Source organism: Tenrec ecaudatus, chromosome 15 (assembly GCF_050624435.1).
Source record: "Tenrec ecaudatus isolate mTenEca1 chromosome 15, mTenEca1.hap1, whole genome shotgun sequence".
Taxonomy (NCBI): domain Eukaryota; kingdom Metazoa; phylum Chordata; class Mammalia; order Afrosoricida; family Tenrecidae; genus Tenrec; species Tenrec ecaudatus.
Genome location: NC_134544.1, coordinates 49,652,020 through 49,677,009, shown reverse-complemented (window position 1 = coordinate 49,677,009; position 24,990 = coordinate 49,652,020). Strand labels below are relative to the sequence as shown.

The following is a 24,990-nucleotide window of genomic DNA, read 5'->3' as shown; positions in this document are numbered from 1 at the left end:
ATACATTTCATGTTCTGGTTATTAGTGGATGTTTGCAGCTGTTTTTTGTCATGTTGAGCATTTCAGTGGCTAATCCCTCTGAAGTGGGCAGCCTATTCCTCCCGCCCCCCCCCCCAATTTCTTCTTAGTCTACGTCTACAAACTTCATTGACACTTGTTCGCCCTGGGTGACGGTTGGTATTTTAAATGCAAGTCAAAAAATGTCCCGCATCAGAGGAACATGGAAACGACCACCGTTAGACCAACCAGAAGATGAGTGATGCAGGGATTCCCCTGAGGTGCAATATAAGCCAGTGGAGAGGAGGATGATATGCGATTTGCGCTTTGCATCTCTCATCCAAACTGTTGTGTAAAGAAGGGACTGGGCTTGGAGACGGGAAAAATGCATGTAGTGCAGAGACTGATAACTTGACACAGTTGATCTGGAGCAAAAGGAAAATACTGGATAAAGTTTCAGGAAAATTCCACACTGATTTTCCGGAGGCCATGTTCCAAACTTTTTTCAGTGCTAACACGCTACATTTCCTTCTGACCCAAATCGCAATAACTTTGGCTTCCGAAATTCTCCATTAGGGTCGCGCCTTTAAGTAGCTGCCCATCCACTGAGAACTTGATAAATTCCTGTCTTTGCCAAGAACACTTTCCCCCAATCACAGCTTCTCCAAACTCCCACAATGCCTATGCCAGTACCAGTTGTCATCAAGTCAAGTCCAAATTCTCTTGACTTCACGTGTAGCCGGATAGAACTGTGATCCAAAGTGATTATAAGGGGTTGGTTTGGGGGAAGTAAATGATCGGGATTTTCTCCAAAGGTTCTGGGTAGATTTAAATTTCCATCCTTTCAGCTTGCAGCTGAGCATGTTAGCTGTTTCACGTGCAGGGACTCCATGGCGCGTCTATTGAATAGCTGATAAGGAAACATGCAATGACATAGGTTCAGTTATTCTGTACCACGTTTGAGGTATGCTAGTCTTTGCTTTCCAGAGGGAAACCCCCTCAGAGCAGGCGCCATGCCTGTGTTCTCTTCCATAGCTCCACGGTCTGGGCACACACTCACAGGGCACGTGTTCAGCATTTCCTATCGATTGATTGAAAGCATGCATCATGGACATTTGTCTCTTCAGTATTTCCCTTGTATGAAGAAGGGTGATTATCTGTCAATATTTATCGCACCATTGAACCAATGTGCAATGCATTAATCATTTCTGAGATAACCAGCTGAGGCTTGATTGTGATCCCTTTTTATTTTGCGGAGATAATTTCACTTGCTTTGGAGTTTATGAGGCCATAAGTAGCTCCCATCTGTTGATGAGCATATTTCTAAGAGTCATTTAGACTCAAGTATGGAATACTTGAGGGGAAGTTAAATTGTAACTTTTATATTAAGTGTCATCTTAGTCACAGAACCAAAATTGGAAGCATGTGTTCAATTTCGGTCTTCCATTTTCAAAGCTTTAGGTCAGGCAAAGAATTAATTTCATTTGTGTACAAAGTAGATTATGCTTAATAAAATCTGTTTTGTTTATAGTCACATTCTAGTCAATCCATTGCTTTAGAAAATGAGGGCAATCTGATTGGCTAATCATTCAACATAGTAAATTACATTATTCTACATCCACAGAACATTGGCATAATTGAATTATCCAGTAATAGTATGATGAAAATGTTCCCTTCTAATACATTTTGGGCAAGACACATGCCAATGATGAAACAGTGAAGAATCCTGTTTATTCCATCCGTGTTTGATGATTAGCCACAGAATGTAACATAACACTTCTGTGGATAATAACTTTTTCCACATTAAGGATAGTAAACATGTGGCTGCTTTCACTGGGACCCTTTCTCACGCGCTGTTTTTTTTCACTACTTGTCCGCATTTCTTTTCCTTCCAGAAATTTGTTCCCTTTACAAAATAAAGTTAAATTAAAATTAGTTTCATAGTAAAAGGGAGAACTGTTGTCACTTTTTTTCTTTCTAACTCGAAGTAGAAAACTTGCTAAGCGCTTATTTCACTTCATTCTTGAGGTCCTGATGGAGGTCAAAGAGCATGTCCCAAAGCGAAATGTAGAAATGCACAAAAGTCGGCAGACCGTGTCAGGGAAGTGCCTTCACTAAGGTCGGGGGGAATCCATGCTCAGGGCTAGCTATGGGGCTATGCCTCATTGAGAGTATGGATTCTATGGAAATGACCTGGATTAACAGTCCGAATCCTTAAAGTCACTTTGAGGACAGAGGTGAACCTGACCCAAGCCCTGATATTTTCAATCATTCCGTATGCATGGGAAAGTTGGAAAATGAATAAGGAAGAAGAATTGATCCATTGGAATGATGGTGATGGCAGAGAGCATTGAACACACTGTTAAAAAGGCAGAAGAACAAGCAAAGCTTTCTTGGAAGAAGTACGGCCAGAATGCTCCGTAGAGGCAAGAATGACACGGCTTTGCTTATGTACTTTGGATAAGATATCAGTTGAGGCCGGAGCCTTGAAAAGGGCATCATCAGGAAAACAAAAACAAAATACCAACCAAACAACCACCAAAAAGGGGCATCTTCCTTGCTAAGGTAGAAGATCAATGAAAAAGAGGAAGCGCCTCGAAGAGACTGATTGACACAGTGGCTGCAAAGATGGGTTCAAACAACTGCGAGACGGCCCAGTCCTGGGCGGTGCTTCATTCTGGTGTTTACAGAACTGACTCGATGGCTAACAGCACCACTTCTTAAAACAACAACAACACTTCTTTAAAAAACGGATGCAGACATGACAATGATCAGGAAAATGGTAGAGGGACAGACAAAGTTTCATTTTGTTGTATGTAAAATCACCAGGCGCCCTAGCTGATCCTATGAGAACTAACCACAGCAACTTCTGAAAAACACGTTCTAAATGTCCTTATGGATTCATAGCGGCCCTACCGGGCAAAGGAGTACCGTTTCATAGGGTTTCCCAGACAGTAAATCCTTAGAGGAACAGACCGCCCAGGAAGTGGCTGATGGGTTTGATTGACAAACCTTTCAGGGAGCAGCTCCATGCTTAGTCCACACCACCATTGGGCTCCTAATCCTGTCCTAAATCTCCGCTGTTGTTAACCATTGTAGCATGTAGTATATTTGAACACAAGGACGAATCATCTCTGTGTTCCCTTCAGTCCCTGGCTTTAACCCAAGAAACCAGTGAAACCCTCTGCAGGGTGTCTGTGTTGACTGAGTGCTCTCCTGCTCTCCAGGGTCTCTACTGATGGTGTTCTGCTAGCAGAAGTTGGGGACTGTGATTGGTTGGAATGTGTGTGGAGAGAAATCTCAAGTGATGGTACTAACCATTTGACTGATAAATTCTGCTACATGAAAACTTTTCATTTATGCAGCAGATCTTCGAGTGCTGTTATTAACAAGTAGGGAGGAATAGGATTAGGAAAACTCAAGAGAGGAAGAAATGAAGATAAACAAGTTGACCAGACAATTATGGCATACGTGCAAGCTTGCTCACTGTGAGATTAACAGTTAGAACCCAGTTACTTCATGGGACAAAGAGGGAGCCTTTGGATACTGGAAGGATTTACAGCTTCAGAAACCCTACAGGGCAATTCTCCTCTGTCCTCACATGCTGGGACGCTAGGGAATCAGCTCAATGGCAGTGGATTCTGGAGTTTTCCTTTTTGTTTTTCTTTTAGTGAGTGAAAGACTTTTAGGTTGTTTTATTCGCTCTCATTGGATGGCACACTGACTATTTTTATTCTTTTTAATGGATGCTACGTTTTCACCACAGTGTTTCAGGATCCCATATTTTTTCCACACTATAAGCAATGATGCCATTATTTTTAATAACGAAGAATATACACGAGAGTTTTTAATGGAATATTTGTTGATGATTTTCCGGAAAATGAAAGAACAAACAAAGGTTTAACAGTGGATGCAGGTAGAGGAGTCTATTTCCTTTCTAGTTTGATATCCGTATTACTGTCGGCTGGCTCTGCCAAGGAAAAAATGCCAGTGGGTAACAGATGATCTCAGTGCATTTTCCCTTCTTCTCTTTTCTTAATCTCTTTTCAGGTGATAAAGAATTTTCTCTGAGAACAGATTCATTCGTTTTTTGATTTGTTTAATTAAAAAGTAATTTAAAGCTCCATAGAGTGAGTATATGCTCACCTTGAGTGTTACGATTCTTTGAAAAAAGACATACCAAATCAAATACATCTGTATTCTACAGTCTCACAGCTGATTGTTAGGATGTTGGTGCCAACATTGGACTGCTCATTAGGGTGATTAGATGTGGGGTCATTTAATTTATAGTCCAAATGCACATAATGACAAAGGGTTTCAGAATGAGATGTGCCAGGATTCTGAAGGGCTTTCATCAGAAGATGCGGATAGCATGATAAAATAGCAACGTAGTCACACGGTGGGGTTGGACCACCCCAAATTCAATCTGGTTCAGTTGCTGACGAAGCTCTTTCCACCTCTGTGACCTAGTTCCCCACATCTGCACCTGCCTCCCTCATAAGGTGACATAACGAGACTTACGTCATTGTAATCATATTAAAAAGTTCGCATACTTCTTGCACAATGAAAGTTCATGAAGTGTTAGCCATTACTATGACTGTTACCAGCTCTGAGGGAGAAAGGTCTGGTGACCTGCTTTCTTAAACATTACAGCCAAGACAGCCCTATGTCACCTTTTAATAGGTGGTTCTGAATTGGGTGCCGAGGATGGCAGCTAACAAGAAGAGGCACTGAAATACTTGGAACATTACGAAGCTCTCAAGCCACGTGCATAAAACGGTGATCAAAATACCGACCTTCATAGGGCGCTGCAGCAACAAACGAAGTACCCAGCATCGAGTGACTAGCACAATTACTGCTCATCATTGTTAAGCAACATTCCATGTGTTTGAGCGGGAGCTGTTTGTATACTGCTTGCTAATACCTTTACGTGGTTATGAATAAACCATTTTCCTGATTCCAACTGTAATCTTCTTTATGATTTTCATACTTTTAAGTCAACCCAGGGCTATTTTCTCTCTTCTCTTTGTTTTGACAAAGAGGAGCCCTGGTGGAGCAATGGGTCACACGTTGGGCTAACTGCAAGGTTACTATTTTGAACCACCCCAGCTGCTCTCAGGAAGATGAGACCTTCTACTCCTGTAAAAAGTTACAGTCTCAGAACCCCCCCCACCCCCCTACCCCGGGACAGTTCTCCGCTGTGCTGGAGGGTTGCTCTGAGTCAGCTCGACTGTACGGTGGTGAGTGTTTCAGACGCCACCCTGACAGAGAGTCTAACTTTCTTGGGGTCTAGTTAAACTGGGGGGTCACTGTCCTCTGACTTGTCTTCATCGTTTTCTATGTTCTGAAGTCATCTGATGTTCAATCAAAGCCATCTCTTGTGAACGTTAACCCCGATTACTGTCGTCACTTTTGACCCTTTCCAAATCGCTTTTGAGAATTAAAAAAAAAAGATTTCCTAATTTGGATGGCTTTTAAAAAAGTCCCATTTCCAGCTTTTGAAGGTAATCTCTAGAGAGAATCAAGGAGCTGGGATCTTTACTAGTTCCATTAGTGCTGAAGTTGAAAAGGACACTGTCTTTAAAACTAAAGAACCCCCTTGAGTGCATGGTCATTTTGGTACGATGAGCGCAAGGTGCTGCAAGCCCTTGGCCCTTTCTAAGGGTCGTGCAACCCCGGAGATGCAGCAGAGCATGGCACTGCCGTGCATACACTGGAGGGCGAGTCAGGGGCCCAAGTTCTGACCCAAGCAAACTGCTTCATGCGCTATGAGTAATTATCCAGTGTTAAAGAAAAGATCTGGTCATCTCTGCACTTTCCTTCTTTCCTCCTCCTGACCTGGTGGACTTGTGTCTTATGAACTTGGCTTAATTTCCTGACCTGAGAGGGTAAACCTGGCCCCTGTATAAATCAGTAACGTAAGGCTGGAACAGTCCAGGGTGTCATGTGCAGCCAATATCTGGCGACTCGCTCACTGCCAGCGAGTTGATGCTGACTCATAGTGACCCTGTAGGGCAGGGTAGACTGGCCCTGTGAGCTTCCAGGATTGCAATTCCTGAAGGGAATAGAGAGCCCCAGCTTTCCTCTGTGGAGTCGTTGGTTATTTCTAACGGCTGACCTTGCAGTTTGCAGCCCAGTGCCTAATCACTACACCACCAGGGCTCCTATGTGGCTAAGAGGATGCTAATTTAGTGAGTTGACTAATTACATCCAAACAGCCATTGGTTGAGTGCTGATAATATACAGGCCTGAGAGTGAGCATGGAAATGAACCAGTATCATTTCTTACCTTTAGGATGAGGCTATCTAGTCACAAAAACCACACTGGGATACAAATAATTGGAAGGAAGAGATGATTTTTCAAGAGTCAATAGCAGAGGGGCAAACAAAGTCACATCAGACTATATGAGATGAAAGAGTTTCATGTAGACGCAGAATTAGGATTGGGCCCTGGACTCTGAGTAAATTTTGTGTAATGAGAGTAGGGGTTCAGCATGTTGGTGGGATCAGTGATACAGTACACAGTGTGCATAAAGGAGAAAAATGGGAAATAAGTTTAGGAAAGCTGGGAGGATCTTCTCCTGAAGAGTAAGAGTTCATTAAAAGCAAGCAAGCAAGCGAGCAAACCCCAATGGAACCTATTTGCAACAATGGGTTTAAGCACAGGAAATGTGTGAGGAGGGCACAGGATCTGGCAGTGTTTCATTCTGCCATGCATGGGTCACTCTGGGTCGGAACCAACATGATGACACCTAACAACAACACCATCGGGAGCACAGTTCTCTCCACAAGAAACTGAGCTCATCATTCAGTGTCCCTCCTTGTCCCCTCCCTGTGTAAGTACCATGCACTCTTTCATCACAGGTTTCAGCCATCTACTCTATAAAAAGCAATGTCCAGCAGGTATGGATGGGCCTCTCCAGGTTTTAATCCCCTACTGTGGTAGTTACACAATTTCATGTCGACTTGAAGCAAGAGTGAAGGGTTGAAGTCTAGCCTGTCAACCAGATCACAGTCTGATGATTTCTCCTGTGGGCATGGTCTTCTCATAAGGACTTTGGGAAGTTGCTCTGTCTTAATTCTACCACCAGAAGAGGTCTCTCTCTCTCTCTCTCTCTCTCTCTCTCTCTCTCTCTCTCTCTCTCTCTCTCTCTCTCTCTCTCTCTCACCCTTCCTGTTGACAAGCCACATGGAGCCATGCTGATGGATGGCAGCGAAAGCCCTGGAGATGCTTCCACCATCATTGGATCCACAGGACTTTCCACCCACCAGCCTGCAATCTTCCTGCTTTTGGCATCATTGCATGTGCCATGTGAGTCTGAAGAGGAATTCATGGACTAGTATCAGACATATGGGCTAACAGCGATTTATGGACTTAATCTGGACTGGGCTGGGATGTTTTCTCAATACAATTGCTCTTTGATATACAGCTCTCTCTAAAACATATATGAGTGTTTCTGGATTTCTTTCTACAGTCAACTCTGTCTAACACACCTACTAAGTAAGAAGGCTGTTTCCTATGTTAAAACGCTTTATATTCAGTTTTCCCATTCTCTTGCAGGTTCTATTTGAAGTTGTTTTCAAAGTTATTTCTGGCTAGGATTGCAAGGTGTTTAATCTATTATAAAAATTATTCAGAGAATTTATAGGAGATTTCATCTTTAAGAGGAGCATTTCTCAGGAAGGGAAACTGCGGCCGTGCTGAATTGCCAAAGAGACAGCTGAAAAAAATAGGTCACGCATTCATCTCATTTGGAGACATACACTGCCAACCAGTTCGCTGCTCATTTCTGTCCTCTTCTCGTAAACAGGTCGCGGTAACAAGTTATTTAAAAAAAAGAAAGGCACACACATTTCCCCAGTGAATTACACAGGAAAGAAGTCAGCATTCCCTCTGCAGGCTCCCAGGTTGTTTGTTCTCAGAGCTCAGGTGCGGTCAAATAGCACTGGGCAGAAAAACTCAGGCTGGCTCACCGCCAGCAGGCACGAAAGCAAGCCTCCCCTCACTCCAGCCCGGATTTCTCACAGTGGTGAGCAACTCGGAGATTGCCTGGTGGAAATATATAAAAGAGAAGAACTCAGTTTGTGATTTCAATAGAAGTATGCGATCCAGAGTGCTTGGTGGGAAGGATCTAGAGGCGAGATGAACTCTTGGCACCGCCTTCCTTTCTGACCCGGAACACGGGATCAGGAATCCAAAGTGAGTTTTCACACCTGGCTCTCACGCATTGGATTCGTTTGGTGGCAGAGGGATTGGAGGAAGATAGGGCTTTGTTTCTTGACATTCTTGAATAAGTTGCTGGTGTCAGGTGCCTCTTTGAATTGTACTGTCCGTGCGTTCTTAGGTTGAGCGTAGGCCACACGTCTGGATTTAGGGGAGTGAATAGGTCTTCTAGGATTGATTTAGAGCGATCAGCTGGCAGATGTGATTCTGAGAATGACTACAAAGTGACTGCACTTAAGACTCTTCCCTCTCAGGTGAAAGCCCAACGAATTTCACTCTCACCGAGACTGGACGCCATGAAGATGAGATCTGGCATCCAATCAATGCCTACTATTGGGAGCGAATCTTTGGTGGTCGTCGTTGGTGCGTACATATTCTTTTAGTTTAACCAAACGTCAAAAGAAGGAAGAGGCAGGAAATGAAAATCTACCTATAAGAAAGGGCCTTAATATATTTCTGACCAGGCACTTTTATTTTTTTAAGTTAATGAAGAAACTAGGGCTTTTTAGAAAGGCACCTCACCCCCATGCAATTGAAATAATTAAAAATGGCAGCCACGGAAAAGCAGACCTTCACTGCCTATTTCACAACTTTTAGCAAAACCCCCTGAGAGCATAAACAAAAGGAGTGCAAATGAATCTCAACCCAGGGGGATACCTCAAAACAATCCAAAAGAAGCAAGATACAGAAACTACATTCACGAGGAATATCAACGAGTTCAAGTGGCCAATGGGTTTTACTGTCACACAGCACCGCATGGCACTGTCAAGTGTTAAGTTGGCTGCAAACATTCAGAGTCCCATTCAAAAGCAAACCACTCTCTAATAAACTCTGACTTTTGCCTACTGGTTTTCCAGAATAGAATATTCTCCAAGCCCACTCACTATGGTAAAATCGTGATGAGCTGGCTGCAGGGAACCTGACACAGATTCGGTAAGGCTTACTTTGTGTGGAAAGACCAGGGGGGCCAAATAGGAACCTATTTTTGGAGTCGAAGAGGAGAAGGAATTGAAAATTATACTCTTAAGTGGTATAAATGCAGATTTACCACCCTTCTCTGTGGCAAGCGTGAGGGATGATTTATGCCAAGGGCCTAAAACAAAGCCAAACAATACCCTGAGATGTAGGTCTACAGTGAAACCTGAGTGGATTTTGCCCCAGGCTCACGTCTGCATCCCAGGCTCCCCCTGCACAGGCTGCCTTCCTGGGAGCTGTAGTGGGACCACAAATGCATCTGGCAAACCCTTTCATTGGTCTGTATGGACAACTGCTTGCTTTAAGCCCTTTAACCAATTAAATGGAAAGACTCTGTCTCCCATATAAAAACTAACTATATCAGGAGGTAGAGGGATGGTGGGGGTGAGGGAGCGGAGGGGGAGAAAGGTGGAACTCATCCCAGGGTTGGATCTATAGCCCATCCCCCAGGGGGACACATAACAGAATTGTGGGTGAAGGGAGATCACAGGCAGTGTAAGACACAAAATAACAACAATATATAATTGATCAAGGATTCATGAGGGTGGGAGGGTGGCGGAGAGAGAGGAAAAAAGAGGCGCTGATACCAACCACTTAAGTAGAGAGAAATAGTGTTGGAAATGTTGCTGACAGCATATGTACAAGTGTGCTTACTACAACTGAATGATAGATTGTCATAAGATTTGTTAAAGCCCCCCATAAAGTGATTAATAAATAATTTTATAAACTACCTACGTACAAAGGCTAGGTAAGAAATAGTGAAGCAGACAGGGAGGAGTGGCGGAACTCACTGTCAGTTGAAACTGAAGGCCTGAGTGAAAAGTCCCCACTGCGTGGGGTTGGTTCTCGTTGTGTGGGGTGCAGCGACTTTCTGCCGGGTCCGTTCACACGAGGGGGGGAAATCACCACAGGGTGAGTTGCCCGAGTTAAGGGAAAATGAGATAAACGCCTCCATTTGCAGCCATGACGGCATCCATGCAGAGGCCAACGGCCACAGGGATGCTGACAAGTCAGAACGGGCAGGTTCCTTTTTTCTGCTCTTCCCAAATTTGGGCTCCTTATTTCTGTTCTCTCCAAATTTGGGCTGCGTGGGGCGGGGATGGAAATGGGCACAGGAGCGAGAGATCAATAAAGTGCCCATTCACCCACCCAGGGCCAATCTATTTGTTCTTGGAACCAATAACACATCGATTATTTAGACCTAAGAACTAGCAAGCCCATCTGAAACCTGCGCGTACAGATGCTTCATCATTCACAGTTGAAAGAAAATTTACAGGACAGGTTATGAAAAGTGAGGAAATACCTGGTTGATGATATGTTCCGGGGTTTTTTCTCTAGTCACTGAAAGAGAAAGCAAAAAGGAAATTTAGCATTTGGGGAATGAAAAGGGATACCAGGCAAGACCGTGTTCACATTGCAGCTGTCATGGGCTCTCTGGGAAATGATGTTTGATATCACAATCTCGATACTTATAATCACTCTGTGATTGGAATTAAAAAAACAAACACAACCTAAATAAACCAAGAAGATAACAGAAAATGGAGTGGAAACGCAGGCAGGGTGATACCAGAAGAGTGCATTGAACTCTGGCAGAGAACTGGCGAGGACATGAAAAGGACCGACGAGGATTTGAACCACAGCCAATTACAGGTCCTGAACAATGGCAACCTGTGCAGGCCGAGCCTAACCCGGCGCTCAGGGAACCTCGAGGACGGGACAAGGAGACCTGGAGGAGGCTGGCGGGGCAGCGTGCTGCTTTGGAAAAGCTTCCTCTCCCGTGACGATGAGGAGACATTACGGCTTGGCGGATGGTGCCGCTAGACATTAAAGATTCCAACCAGCCGCTTTATAAATCGCATCTGAGCCTGAACAGGATAAAGTCAGACTGATGCATGAGAATCAACAGAGGCGCATACTTAGAAGGAAATGAACGTCTTAGTAATAATAACTAAAATAGCCACTCACTGACCCATGAGGAGAGCGGGTCAAGGAGACGACCCTGGGCGCAGGGTTACTATGGGGCGGAGCACACCTCAATGCGGGAGCAATGCCGCTGCCACCTGCTGTCAAGTTAGTTTGAAAGCACAGCGACCCCACATCTGCCATACACAGTGTGAGTAGAACTGTCTTCCACAGGGCTTCCATAACGGACACTTTGGAATTAGTTTACCATGCATTTGCATTTTATTAAACAGACCATTTTGGTGCTTGCTTGTTTTTAAGTTAAACTTTTAATTTTGACACAAATGTAAGTTCACATATACCTGTAAACAATAATACAGAAAGATCCCACATATACCGTATCCAATTTCTCCAATGGAAACATCTTGCAAAATTACAGTCCAATATCACAGCCAGAAGACTGACTCAATACAGTCAAGATGCAAAAGATGCCATCATTTACAAGAATCCCTTGTCCTGTTTTAGCCACATCTTCTCTCCCACCCTTTCCTCTCTCCTAATCCTAGATGAGCACTTGTCTCTTCTCTATTTTTAAAATCATACTGCCATTTCAAGAATATTATATACGTGGAGTCATACATTACGTGACCTTTTGGAGTTAGCTTATTGACTCAGCATAATTATTTGGAGACCCATCGCACTTGTTGGACACAGCAGTAGCTACAGTTTTTTATAATTTCAGAACAGTAGGCTATGGCCCAGCAATAGCACTGTTGGTTTAGCCATTTAACCATTGAAGGACATCTTGGTTGTTTCCGTATATAGTTTATTTAAATGAACCCATGATTAAAATGAATGTACGGTTCTTTGCGCTAACGCACGTCTTTATTTCTCTGGCATAAAGAACCAGGGATGTAACTGCTGAGGTGTAGACGGCAGGTGTGTGTGTGTGCATTTGTTCAAAACACTGTCAAACTCTTTACCAAAATATAAGTGATACTTACCAACCTGTGAACCAACTAATTACAGGTATATTTTGAGATTTGACCAAGTGTTCAGGGCTGGACAATGTCCATTTGGAAGACAGTAAAAGTAGAGGAAGCAAAGAAAAAATGGTGGGGTAACACAAGGCAATTCAGTCATGCTGTTGTCATAACAGCCAGGAGCCAATCTTGGAGTTTCTAGATAATAAGAACCCATTGGCTGATTTATAAATGTCTGTGACCAATCATATATGCAATCATACATTTTAATATTTAGAGTTCATTTGCCAGACAACGCAGTGTTTGAAGAAGTAGCAATGTGGTTTGTGGGCAAAGCTTGGCCTTCTGAATTAGACAGATCATCTTGATTCTAATTTTAGCTCTTCAAGGATGTGAGAGTTGACTAAAATTGGAAGGAGGAGAAGGAAGTGAATCTGGCCATGAGAACTGAGAAGGGCATTCAGGCGGAAGGCAGAGCCCGCGCAAAGGCCTGTGGAAGGAGGAGCATAGCATGAGTCTGAAGAGGAAGCTGTAGACTAGTACTGGACATATGGGCTAATGTCAGACTTATGGATGATCTGGACTGGGCTGGAAGGTTTTCTTAATATATAATTACTCTTTGATAAAAAACTCTTTCTTATACATACAGGAGTGTCCCCAGATATGTTTCTCTAGTCACCTGGCCTAACACAGCTGGGTAAATATACATAGTATATTTCTTAAAACAAAACAAAACAAAAAAACCCTCCAGAGTCCTTATCCCTCAAACCTAAACAGTGGTTTAAATAAAAAAGAAGAGTAAAAGTAAAACTGAAATGGACTTGACAGGTTTAGTTACAAACAAGTTCATGTCCAACGAAGAAGCAAACAACAAAGAAATAGAAAGGTGGCTTCGGTGATAGGCTTGGCTGGAAGGAAGGGGCAGATCTGAGGGTTGAGTACGTTCCATGTCCCGTTGGAAGAATGAGGGAACAAGACAAGACAGAGCAGAAAACGAGAATAACCTGGGAGTTTTCAGCTAGGGAATTCATGGATAATGATTCTTCTATGGGAGAAAGAACTAGTTTTAAGGTGTATATTAGTAGTTAAATGTGGCTTGTATGCATAATTTGCATGATGCTATGTGGAGGTTGTAGAAGCTCACACAAGATTGATATTCAGACAATTTCAGATTCAATTGGTCTGATCTGGTTTGTTCTCAAGAGGCCCCATTGGAGGGAATTTCTTTCCTTGTACCAGGTCCTGGGCGAAGCACTTCAAATATACTTTATCCTTGGAACACCTTGTGAAGTAAAGATTATTACTGGTACTTTTTTAGATTAGGAAACTAGTGCTTAAGGAAGTCAAGGAGATTCTCTAAGTTCATTGAATGCTCAAAGTTCTAAAGTAAAATGTTGCTTCTTTCGACTCTTTTTGATGGATGCCAACAAAAGGTTTTCAGGAGAAAGACAGCCTTATTTGCCTGAGATTTGGCTCTCGTCCCAAAGAGTTAGATGAAAACATTTGACAGGGTTTTGGAGCAGAAAAAATGGTACAGAGAAGTCGTGGACAAAGTAGCTGTGTCTTAGGATGAAGGCAGTTGGAAAACTGCTTTCCACCCATGGTCGTCAATCATGGAAATTATAGAAACCCCTCCACCCCATCTCTACAAACATTTGAGGAGATCTTTTCTCTAAGATTTATAATTCTAGGGTAAGTGTCTCACTCCCCCAAACTCTCTTGTTGTGGTGACCCACTAATCCCTTCCATTGTAAGTAGTTTGATTAATCACCTCAAATGGAGCAAAACTCCAGGGGAAGTTCTTTCATTGCCTAAACAGTTTAAAACAGCACTTCTTAACCTCTTTCTGTTAACAGGCCCCTTTGAGAGTCGAAGAACAGCGATGAATCTGTGCCTCAGGAAAATGCCAGCACACGGCAAAATGTGACAACTGCAGAATGTTAACAGCCCTGCTGAAGGCATGCATGGATTTGCAAAAATCCGAACTTTAAAGTCATTTTGGATGGAAGCTCCCAATACGTGGAATCATTTCTTAGATTACCGCTCATCAGGACAACTTTATATACCCTCAAATTTATATACTTATAATTGTCTAGCCGTGTCTCCTAACTAAGCAAACTGAAAGCGTTAGCCCACTCTTTCATAGTATATTCATTCTAAAATTATACCAGCTTCCCGGGGTCCAGATACTTCCTTAATGCCGGGTGTGCAAAGATGAACACAACGGGGCCCCTGCCCTCCAGACACCTAGAGAGTCCGACTGTAACACATCATTTGAAGTGCTTAAAGAGGGGATTGAATGGCATGCTGCGGGAGCAGAGGAGGAACCATCCGCGTGCTTCATCTTGGGGAACAAATAGGTTTCTGGGGGGGGGGTGTTGCCATTAACTGCCATTATCCTTCTTTCAACTGATGCAGAAATATGGCAAAGACCACCGTTTCAACTGATTATTAGATTTGTACTTAATGGAGCTTAAGAATATATTTTAGATATAGGCATGTTGGAACTAATGGTTCAAGATAAGGTGAATCTAAGGAACTGTGATTGGCCTGTGAAGATTGGATCAATGTAAAGGTGGAATTTGAATCAGACTTTCAACACTGTATAAAGTTGGATAAACAGCAGGCTAGGGTTGGTCAAGCTGTCTACCACCCAAAGCAAGAACTAGCTCGTGAGCAGCTCGCATGATTTAGAAGGAGTCACAGTAAAGACTCGAAATGGGAAAAGAAAACATGATCACGAACTTTTGGTCTACTTCTTCCTCCTTGGAGTTCAAATACATCTAGTAGAGCAATATTGATATGCTACAACTATGGCATTATGATCTATCATATCTCCCTCTCTCCTATCCAAGAGCATTTTAAGAAAGCTTCTGATCATTTGGGGAAGTAGACCAACCAGGTCATCGTTAACAGGACAGATGTGGCCATTCATGGAATGTCGCCCTTGCTTCTGCTGTGCAAAGGGCACAGAGTTGCAGCCATTTCTTAGAATATGTTCTTAGTACCAGAAAATAGCCCAAGGGGACCAAAGATGGAGGTCAGAGATGTTTGAGAGCAGTAGGACAGTTTCCCACATATATCGATAAAGTATCCCATCAACATCATTCCTCAGAAGTGCAACCTGAGCCTCCCGGTGGCTCCCTGCTTCCTGTCCTGCTCTCCCCCAAGCCTTGGCACTCCTTGGCCCACGTGCTGGCTACACACCTCCCCAGGCTCCCCCCCCCCCCCTGATCCTTGTAGCCTTTCATTCATTTCTGGTTCGGCTTTGTCCATGAGAGCATGGCATACACTGTTATTTCCCCAGTGCTGCAGAGTGGGGTCTTCCATGTTTTTCAGATCTCAGCTGAATCTTAAGACCTCAGAGGTTCTTTCCTTGTCATCCTCTCTCCTCTTGTTATTACTTAAACAATAGATTCTTTTGGATACTTGGCTTTATTGTTGTCACCGAGAATATATACACAGCAGGACGTGTACCATTGCAGTAATTTCCAAATGTACAGCTCAGTGACATTGATTACATTCTTCCAAGTGGCCTCTTGTGTTTCTTGATTTCAGTCCATCATTTGTTACTTTCATTCATCCCAATGGAATAATTATTTCATTCAGTTGTGTGCTTGTCCATATTCTATTTTATACTTTTAAGGTCCCTGAGGTCAAGCACTATGTCCATCTTGCTTATGTATGCTCAGGGCCCATCTGAGGGTTCAATACACCTTTATAGATGACTGGAAGCACTTTCTGGGGTGCTTTGTGTGTCAGCCTGTGCAATTTCAGGGTAGCTGCTTCTGGAGCTTTCTAATGAAAGGAGAGGTTTGAGGGTTACAGCATGTCTTAAAGGACTTCTTCCCCCCCGCCCTTTTAAAATCATTTTATTGGGGGCTTGTACAACTCGTATCACAATCCATCCATTGTATCAAGCACATTTGTACATTTGTTGCCATCATCATTAATAAAAATCAGTTCCTCATTTTCCCCTCCTTCCCTGTGCTCCTTCATGAGCCCTTGATAATTTATAAATTATTATTTTGTCATGTCTTACACTGTCCAATGTCTCCCTTCACCCACTTTTCTGTTGTCCATCCCCCAGGGAGGAGGCTATATGTAGATCCTGTGATCGGTTCCCCCTTTCTACCCCACCCTCCCTCCACCCTCCTGGTATCACCACTCTCAGCACTGGTCCTGAAGGGATCATCTGTCGTGGATTCCTCATTTGAAGGACTTTTTTAGGCATGAAATTAACAATTGAATCAGAGGCATGCCAAATAATTGACTTTGGACAGCAACCCTTTCTGTGTTGTCTCCTAGTGGTTTTTACAAGAATTTTACAAGTATGCAAAAAGTGATTATGTCATAGTTTCTTTATCTGTTTTATATAACATCTGTAGTATCAACATTTTGTATCAGGAATACAGTAAGTGCTTAAAGCAGTGGGAATTATAGTGATGGACTAAGATTTAATACTAGATTATGACTTATGCTTTCCCTGAAGATCAACACTATCAGAATTTCCTTTAAGCTTACATTAAACCCAAAATTTAATTAATTGATTTTATTTACTTGCATGAGTTTTTTTCTGGCATAAAATTACCATAAATTTAGTGACACAACTCACAGTTCCTTAGGTCAGAAGTCTGGGCAGAGTACATTGATTCTCTGCTTCCTGAATCACAAGGCTAACATATTGAGGCTCTGGAGTATAATGTGGGATCCTCCTCCTTGCATAATTTAAAATGATGTCCTTATTTTAAGGTGTATAATTCTAAAGACATCTGCCTAGTTCTTGCTTTTAGTTTAAGTTTATTCAAATCCACACCACTTTGTATCATGAAACCGTAGTTGCTAGTTACCATATAGTTAGATCCAACTCACGGCTACGCCCTGCACAGCCGAAGGAAATCTGCCCTGTCCTGTGCCACCGTGGCGACCATTCCCAGACTCAGACCCCTTGATCGAGTGCCTTCCAACTCCAGGGACTTGTCTTCCAACAGTATGTTGACTAATAGTCTATTGTGATCCATGGGCTAGATGACACTATCACCAGGCCTTCATCCTAGTTTGTTTTAGTCCAAAAGCTTTGTGGAAACATCCCCAGTATAAGTGATTCCTTGCATATTTGAAAGACCAGGTGCAGAGTTAAGCACATCATAGCAACAGGCCAGCCCCCTTTTATGACAAGCACAGGATGGCAAGACAGATGGCGGTTCCCTAACCTGTTTACTAAAGTAAGAGTTCTTGGCACAGTTATACGGCGTAGAAAGGGTGATGACCTATAAAGTGCCTTGAGCAGCATGTGTGATCAGGGGGCCCCTGAGAGGTGACAGGCTGGCCCGCACCAAGGTGGCCTTAACCCAAGAGTCTAATCTACAAGTAAGAAGCAAAGACGCCAACTGGAGCCGGGCCTTGGGATGAAATGACAGATTGGATACAAGTTTCCTTCCCAAAAGGTGAGAAGGAGTCCAGGGCCCGTGGGCCCATCAAAACAGGGAAGAGGCGGGTGGCTTCTGGTGATGCCAGTGGCAGGGAGCACATTGAAGCTTTGGAAGGAGTTAGGTCCTGGGTCATATGCGAATCCAACAACAGGGTAGGAAGGAGTCCAGTAATTGGAGGACCTGCAGCATGAGACAAGAGATAACTCAGAAGCTGACCATGCTGAGGTCAGAATCATCAGAGCGACCCTTTCTATGAGTTTCAACTATTAAAATATGAGACAAAAATAGCTTCCTCTTGAGCTAATAAAATTCTAATAAGCCACAATATATAATTATATAATGTTTTTTTGGGGCTCTGGTGATTATGATTCCTGCTAATGACCATGTTTTTTTGTCCCCTTCTGCTTGTGGATGTTCTTAGCCTGATGGAGATGCAAATGCTCACCGACTGGCTCCAGAAGACAGGCGAGAATCCCACTGGAGGAATACCTAAGCCATTCCCCAATTTATTTCAATCATATTTGGGAAAGAGGCATGGAATGCAGGGGGCTACATTTCAACTGCATAAGCCTTTGCTAATAAAAGATTAAGGAGTCTGTGGTTTAGCATCTTTTAATTATTTTTTCTGAGCGTCTTGAATATACAACGTTTGAAATCTCTGGTTGGATCAACAGTATTTCGCTCCGAGGTTTGTGGACTTTGCATACTGATTCTTTCCTGTTTCCAAGTACATTTGCTTTTAGGCTATTTTTATTCACTTTAAAGGAATTTTAATAACTTTCTGTTGACAGCATGGACAGCTGGTCTTGAGAATTAAAGAAAATTCACTTGCTGACTGAGGAAGGAAGTGACATCAATGAGCTTCTGAAGTCAGCCCAGAGGGGGAAATTGGCTTGTGAGAGAGTAGCCTTTCCTCGCACTGTATTTATGGGGCAATGCCTTGAGATGCAAATTGCCGTATCAATCAAACCTGGGGTGCCTACCTCAAACCAACTTAGTGCAAGCTGGAGAAACAATGCCCTGAAACACGGAGCAGAAAAAGGATGAGGGTGCAGGAAGCCAGAGGCAACGTGAATTATAGCGGCTCAGCATCCCTTCTACCACGGATGCCTCATTCTCTGTCAGCCTCAGTTTCTTTGTCTAGAAAATGAGTTTGATGGAAACTGTTGGTTGAAGTCATTCTGTGTCCGTGACAGATGGCTAATAAGACCGTGTACCAGTAAATATTGTTGAGACATGTTGTCTCGCCACTTTTGTCCTGCAAAGAACTATGGATTGCTTTGACTTCCCACGGAAAACTCTCTAGAAACAGGGACCTGGAGATGTCCCAGAAAGCCGCAACCTTTGTCTCCCGTGGTAATTTCCACGCTGCGTTCCCTGTTCATGCCCGTACTGCAGGAGCAGCGCACTCTTGGATCTGCCCTGTGAAGGGTGACAATGGTAATATCAATGATGTTTCATTCTCACCACCATCAGAGACTCTCTCTTTGGGGCTGTCATGACCTCTTTTTTGGAGCTCACTGGGGCACAAGTGGTTTGAATGTTATGCGTGAAGTTGTATGTTTTGTGCACACCCATGTGACAGAGAAGTAGAACAGTACCTGGGTCTCTTACACGGGTCAGAGGTGACAAATTAAACCACTGATGATCTCTTACTTCATTCCAAAAAAGATATTGAGGAAGCTATAGGATTGGTCACAGACAGTTATATCATTTGAGATTCAGTTACAAGTTTGGAGTCGAAGGGAAGTATTTCAACCGAAGACGTAAATGCATTCACGGTTGCTTCTTTCTTTTGTCTAAAAGCATATTTTGCGTGTTCAGTTCAACTTCCAAGCCTTTCGGATTCTAACGTGTCACTAGAAACCCTGAGAAAGTATCAGTCAGAAGAAAGACGGAGCGGATGAAGCCTCACCGCCAGAGTCTTTAGACCAAATGCCTCCCAGACTGCCCTCGGCACCATGTGCCCGTTTGGTGCTGCAGCAGCACTGTAAGCCACAGCGAAGCACACTGTTGCTGAGCTGACGCCAGCTCCTGACAAGCCCGCAGCGCCCTGCAGGTTTCCAAAGATCCACTTTCTGGACTCTCTGCCAACGTTTCTCTTCCACGGAGCAGCCCCCAGGTTCAAACAGCTGACCTTTTGGTTAACAGCTGAGCATCGAACCACTGAGTCACCAGGGCTTCTCAGCCATACTTTTTAGGCCATTTTTATTCTGGGCAAAATAATATGTTAGATGCTCAGTGACAGCGAGGTAAAGATGGGTACACAAGGTATCCCTACCAAAGCAAGCACGAGCTGTAAGAACTCGCTTAGTAAATCGCATACCTAGGCAGATCCAACAGATGCTGCCAGCAGCAAGCTATGCATCTAAAACCGCAAGAATGAGGACATAGAACATTTCCATAAAGCCAGGACAAATAAGAGTACAGTAGAGGATTGTGGGCAGGGATTGTGTGAGAAGCTGGGAGGTCTCATTGAGAAAATAGCATTTCATCTGGGCAGGGCTTTCACTGAAGTCCATTTGGGACAAGTCAGTTAATCCGGAGGGAAAAGCTTGGGCAATAGCACAGAATCAGGCCATCTAGGACCTGGGTAGGGCGTAGTAAAGAGTTGCTCTTGCCTGACACATAGAGGGTGTTGATGAGATGGAATCAACTCAACGGGAGCTGGTTTTTAATAAGATCCAAGGACAAATCTGTATACTGGACAATTATCATGGAGGAACCCGTATCTCTAAGGGAATATTCTGCAATGTACTTGGCAAGGGAGCCCTTGAAGATTTCTGAGCCAAGAGCAATCAACATGTGTTTTAGGAAGATCCATCTGGCAGTGCCGTGGTTGGTGCCGGTGGGCTACTGGTAAGGCGAATGGAAGACTGGATAGGCCTATAGAAGACATTGTGTGGGTAGAACTGACTGGAAAGTTCATGTGGGAGGGGCTCAGAAGGCAGGGAAGATAATGGAATTAAAGATGATCTCGATTTTTAAAGATGGAAGAGAATCAGAAGTAACACGTATTTTCAATGTTAAAAAAATGAAAGAAATTTAGTCAAATTTAAATGACTGTCAAATGGCTGAGAATTTTTGCTTGGCCACTTAAATGAATAAAAATTAAAATGTTGGGAATCCTGTTTTATATTGTAAAACATATATAAACAGACATTAATCCAAATTCTATTCTTGGTCTCTATTTAAGTGCAAAACTGTGAATTCTGCAGCTTCCCTTGCTGCACCGGTGTGAGGCTAGGGGCTGGCATGAAGGACCATGGGCGCAGGGACGCCAGCATGAATTGGAAGACTGTGTGCCCTCCGGTGAACAGATCTGGGCCACATGGGAAACGTGCTTTGAGGATGACAACGAGGAAACTGGGCCAGGGTTTAAAAAAAATTGTTTTATTAGGGGCTCATACAACTCTTATCACAATCCATACATACATCAATTGTGTAAAGCACATTTGCATATTCATTACCCTCATCATCCTCAAAACATTTGCTCTCCCCTTAAGCCCTGCCAGCAGCTCCTCATTTTCCCCTCCCTCCCTGTTCACCCCTCCCTCATGAATCCTTGATAATTTATAAATTATTATTTTGTCATATCTTTCCCTGTCCGACATCTCCCTGCCTTCACCCACTATTCTATTGTCCGTGCCCGAGGGAGGAGGTCACATGCAAATCCTTGTAATCGGTTCCCTCTTTCCATCCCACTCTCCCTCTCCCCTCCCTGTATCGCCACTCACACCACTGGTCCTGAAGGGATCATCCGCCCTGGACTCCCTGTGTTTCCAGTTCCTATCTACACCAGTGTGCGTCCTCTGGTCTAGCCAGACTTGCAAGGTAGAATTCGGATCGTGATGGCGGGGGGCGGGGAGGGGAGTGGGAGGAAGCATTTAGGAACTAGAGGAAAGTTTTAGTTTTCGTCATTGCTACATCACTCCTCTACTGCCTCGTGTCCTTACGGGGCCAGTTTAAAGGAGTCAATTTGGTGGTGGAGGAGGAGAAACTCTGGTGGGGCTTTGGTTAAGCACTTGGCTGCTAACTGACCAGTGGGTGGTTTAAACCCACCAGCCCCTTGGCTGCAGAGATGGGGCAGGCTGCTCCACCAGGACCACACAGTTGGAAACTCTCTGGAGCAGTTCTATTCCGTTCCTTGGGGGCGCTATGAGTCGGAACTGACTTGATGGCAGTGGGCTTGGTTTTGCGTTAATGGTGGTACGAGGATGATAAGCTTAGTTGGGTCTTTATTGAATTTAAAATACCAAAAATAACATCCCAGAAGAAGCAGATATGGAGTTGAGAAAAGAGGTTAGAGGGAAAGAAAAAAGAAAATCTTCAGAGAGAGATAAGAGGAAACTACAGGATGAAAGACTCACCTTATTAAAGCATCAGGAGGACAACGCACATCAAAATGAGAATTCTGGCATCTCATTTATATTTGATTAATTTGATGCCTCTTTAGATAATGAAATGCAAACTTTACATCAATCACAGTGAATGAGAGGAAATATCTTAATGAGTGAAAACAATGCCTTACTAATTAGTAATTGGGAACCAGCAACTTTGCAGTTTGATGCCTAGCTTTGAGTCAAAGGCAGCAGCAAGTTAGAGCGGAAGAAAACCAGGCCAATTCTCTTACTTATGAAATGTGGGTCACTTGCAGGAACAAACTCCAGTTGCTTTCAAGTTGATGCCCACTCACAGAGCCCCCTCGTGTGTCAGACTAGGGCTGTGCTTTATGGGGTTTTCAATGGCTGCTTGTTGTTGTTGTTTTCAAGTAATTTTCCAGGCTTTTCTTCAGAGCTGCTCCTGGGTGGAATTGAACTGCCAACGCAGTGGGGCACATTAAGTGCATGCATCATTCCTACTTAAAAACTGCAGCCAAGGTAACTGGAGAGCTTAGCCTGGACCACCTACTTAGGTGGTGGTAAAAAGTGGGGTCTAAACTATCAGATGCTTGGTTTTGAATCGGTTACCTTATTCTGTTTGGATAGCCTACCCAGCAAAACCCTTTTTCATCTATAAAATACAGCTGACAAACACCCACACATATACCTTCATCAGGAGATCATTCTGATGAGTCAGTGAGATAGGACATGCACTGTCTGACATCAGTAATGATTCTTGGTCTATCAAATTCTTGACTCTATGTCACAGGATGCCCCAAACAGTGTAATAAACCCCGATTACTTGAAATCTGGGGTGGAAGCCATTTTTAAAGGTGGTTGAGAAGGATCACAACACATTTCAAGATAACAAAGTATTCTGTTCTGGATTGAACAAACAGTATGGAAGAGAATCAGAAGTAACACGTATTTTCAATGTTAAAAAAATGAAAGAAATTTAGTCAAATTTAAATGACTGTCAAATGGCTGAGAATTTTTGCTTGGCCACTTAAATGAATAAAAATTAAAATGTTGGGAATCCTGTTTTATATTGTAAAACATATATAAACAGACATTAATCCAAATTCTATTCTTGGTCTCTATTTAAGTACAAAACTGTGAATTCTGCAGCTTCCCTTGCTGCACCGGTGTGAGGCTAGGGGCTGGCATGAAGGACCACGGGCGCAGGGACGCCAGCATGAATTGGAAGACTGTGTGCCCTCCGGTGAAACAGATCTGGGCCACATGGGAAACGTGCTTTGAGATGGCAAAGCATCAAGGCAAAACTCACTACCACTGAGTCAATACTGACTCATAGCGACCCTATAGGACTAGGCAGGACTGCCGTGAGTTTCAAAGACTGTAACTCTTTCTCACTGCCATGGAGTCAAGGCTGACTCATAGCGACCCCCTGTGGATTTCTGAGACAGGAACTATTTAAGGGAGCAGAAAGCTCAGTATTTCTCCTGTGGAGCTTCCGGTGGTTTTGAACTGCCAACCACTGTGCAGCAGCTCAGTGCATAACCACTATGCCACCAAGGCGCCTTGAGAGCACAATTTCCTGTTTTACATTTATTTGGCCTGTGCATTAAACCCATTTCTCTTCTTTAAAGCCAGTACAAAAAAATCTCACAGAAACAACACAAGGACTGAGTGTTATTCTATGTATATTTTCATTTTCCATGCATTCTCAGTTCTGAATTATCCTTAGTGATAGTTCAAATCCTTAATCAATCAGGGAAATTGTAAATCATAAAATAAAACAATAGTGAACATTAGAGCTACCTTACAGTAGTATCCACATTAAGTTATTTTTCTTAAGACTGAATTACTGATCTTTAAAATGGAGTGCCTTTTCCCCTATCAAATTCAAACACACTTTAAAAAAAAGAAAGACAAAAACAAAACAAGAAGACATCTAAATGGGACAGCTTGTTATTCTTTACTAACATTTAGAATACTAGGAATTGGCTTTCGCATTCCACTTGTTTCTGATACGTGGTGACCTTATGCACAACACAAGCAAAGAAATATTGCCGAGTCTCGTGCTGTCTTTGTGATGGTTGCCGTGTCTGTGCCCAGTGCTGTGGTGTTTTGTCAACTCATCTTATTGAAGGTTTCCATGTTTTTCACTGTCCCCTCTGCTTTACCAAGCACGATGTCCTTTTCGAGTGATTGGGCTTTCGTAACGTCTCCCCAGCAAACAAGGCATCCTCCTTCCCAACAGATTCTGATCAGACCCAGGGGCTAGAGACAATAAATATGATTCTCCTCCCCCTCCTGATGATTGCTTTTCCAAACATTAACACTCACCAACTTAAGGCTAGAACTAGCTGAAAAGACTGCTAATTTACTCTAACTTGTTAGTATTTCAGCTCCCTGTGCACAGTATAAGAATACAATACCGCTAACAAATCTGAGTTGTAAATTGCCAATGGCTATTCTATAGGAAGAAAAAGGAAATGCTATGTCTTTATCAGTGGTCCCTCTGTGTGATCGGTGGGCAGTTCTGTGCCATAAAGCAGGTTGGTGGCTCAGCAGTAGATATCAAATATAAGCAGGCAGCTCTGGATTGGCTTCATGCTATACTGGTGTAGTGGCTACGCTTTGGGTGATTATGTCAAAGTCAGCAGTTTAAACCACTTGCTGGTCCATGGGACAAAGAAGAGGCTTTCTCCTCCTGTAAAGAATTAGAGTCTTGGAAATTTGTAGGGATACTTTTGCCCTGTCCAATAGGGTCACTATGACTTAGAATTGGCTAGATGGCATTGAGTTTGGTTTGGAACCTACCGATATTTTCCACGGTGACCTGTTTGATCCTAATGGGCAAACAGACCCATGATTTTGATGTTTTAATCTTTCAAGTGTAAAGAACAAATATGTCAATTGGAGGACTAAAGTGTTCTTGCCCCAAGTGACGGTGTTTTCAATTGCCTCCTATGTATGCCAATGCTGAACAAAGAATAAGGACGACGGCCGAAGAATTGATGCATTTGAGTTATGGTGTTGGAGAAGAATTTTGGAAATGTCATGGTGTGCTAGAAGAACAAACAGGTCTGTCTGGGAGGAAGTACAGTCAGGCTGCAACTTAGAAGTGAG

At 43.3% G+C, this 24,990-nt stretch overlaps 1 protein-coding gene across 1 annotated transcript in view; it reads right to left on the bottom strand.

Moving 5' to 3' along the window:
- Positions 1-24,990, bottom strand: part of CHST9 (carbohydrate sulfotransferase 9) — a 273,234-nt gene that overhangs the window by 18,724 nt on the left and 229,520 nt on the right. Inside the window, exon 3 of the mRNA XM_075532848.1 lies at positions 10,499-10,536. Coding sequence (XP_075388963.1) covers positions 10,499-10,536 — 38 coding nt within the window. The remainder of the gene's footprint in view (positions 1-10,498; positions 10,537-24,990) is intronic.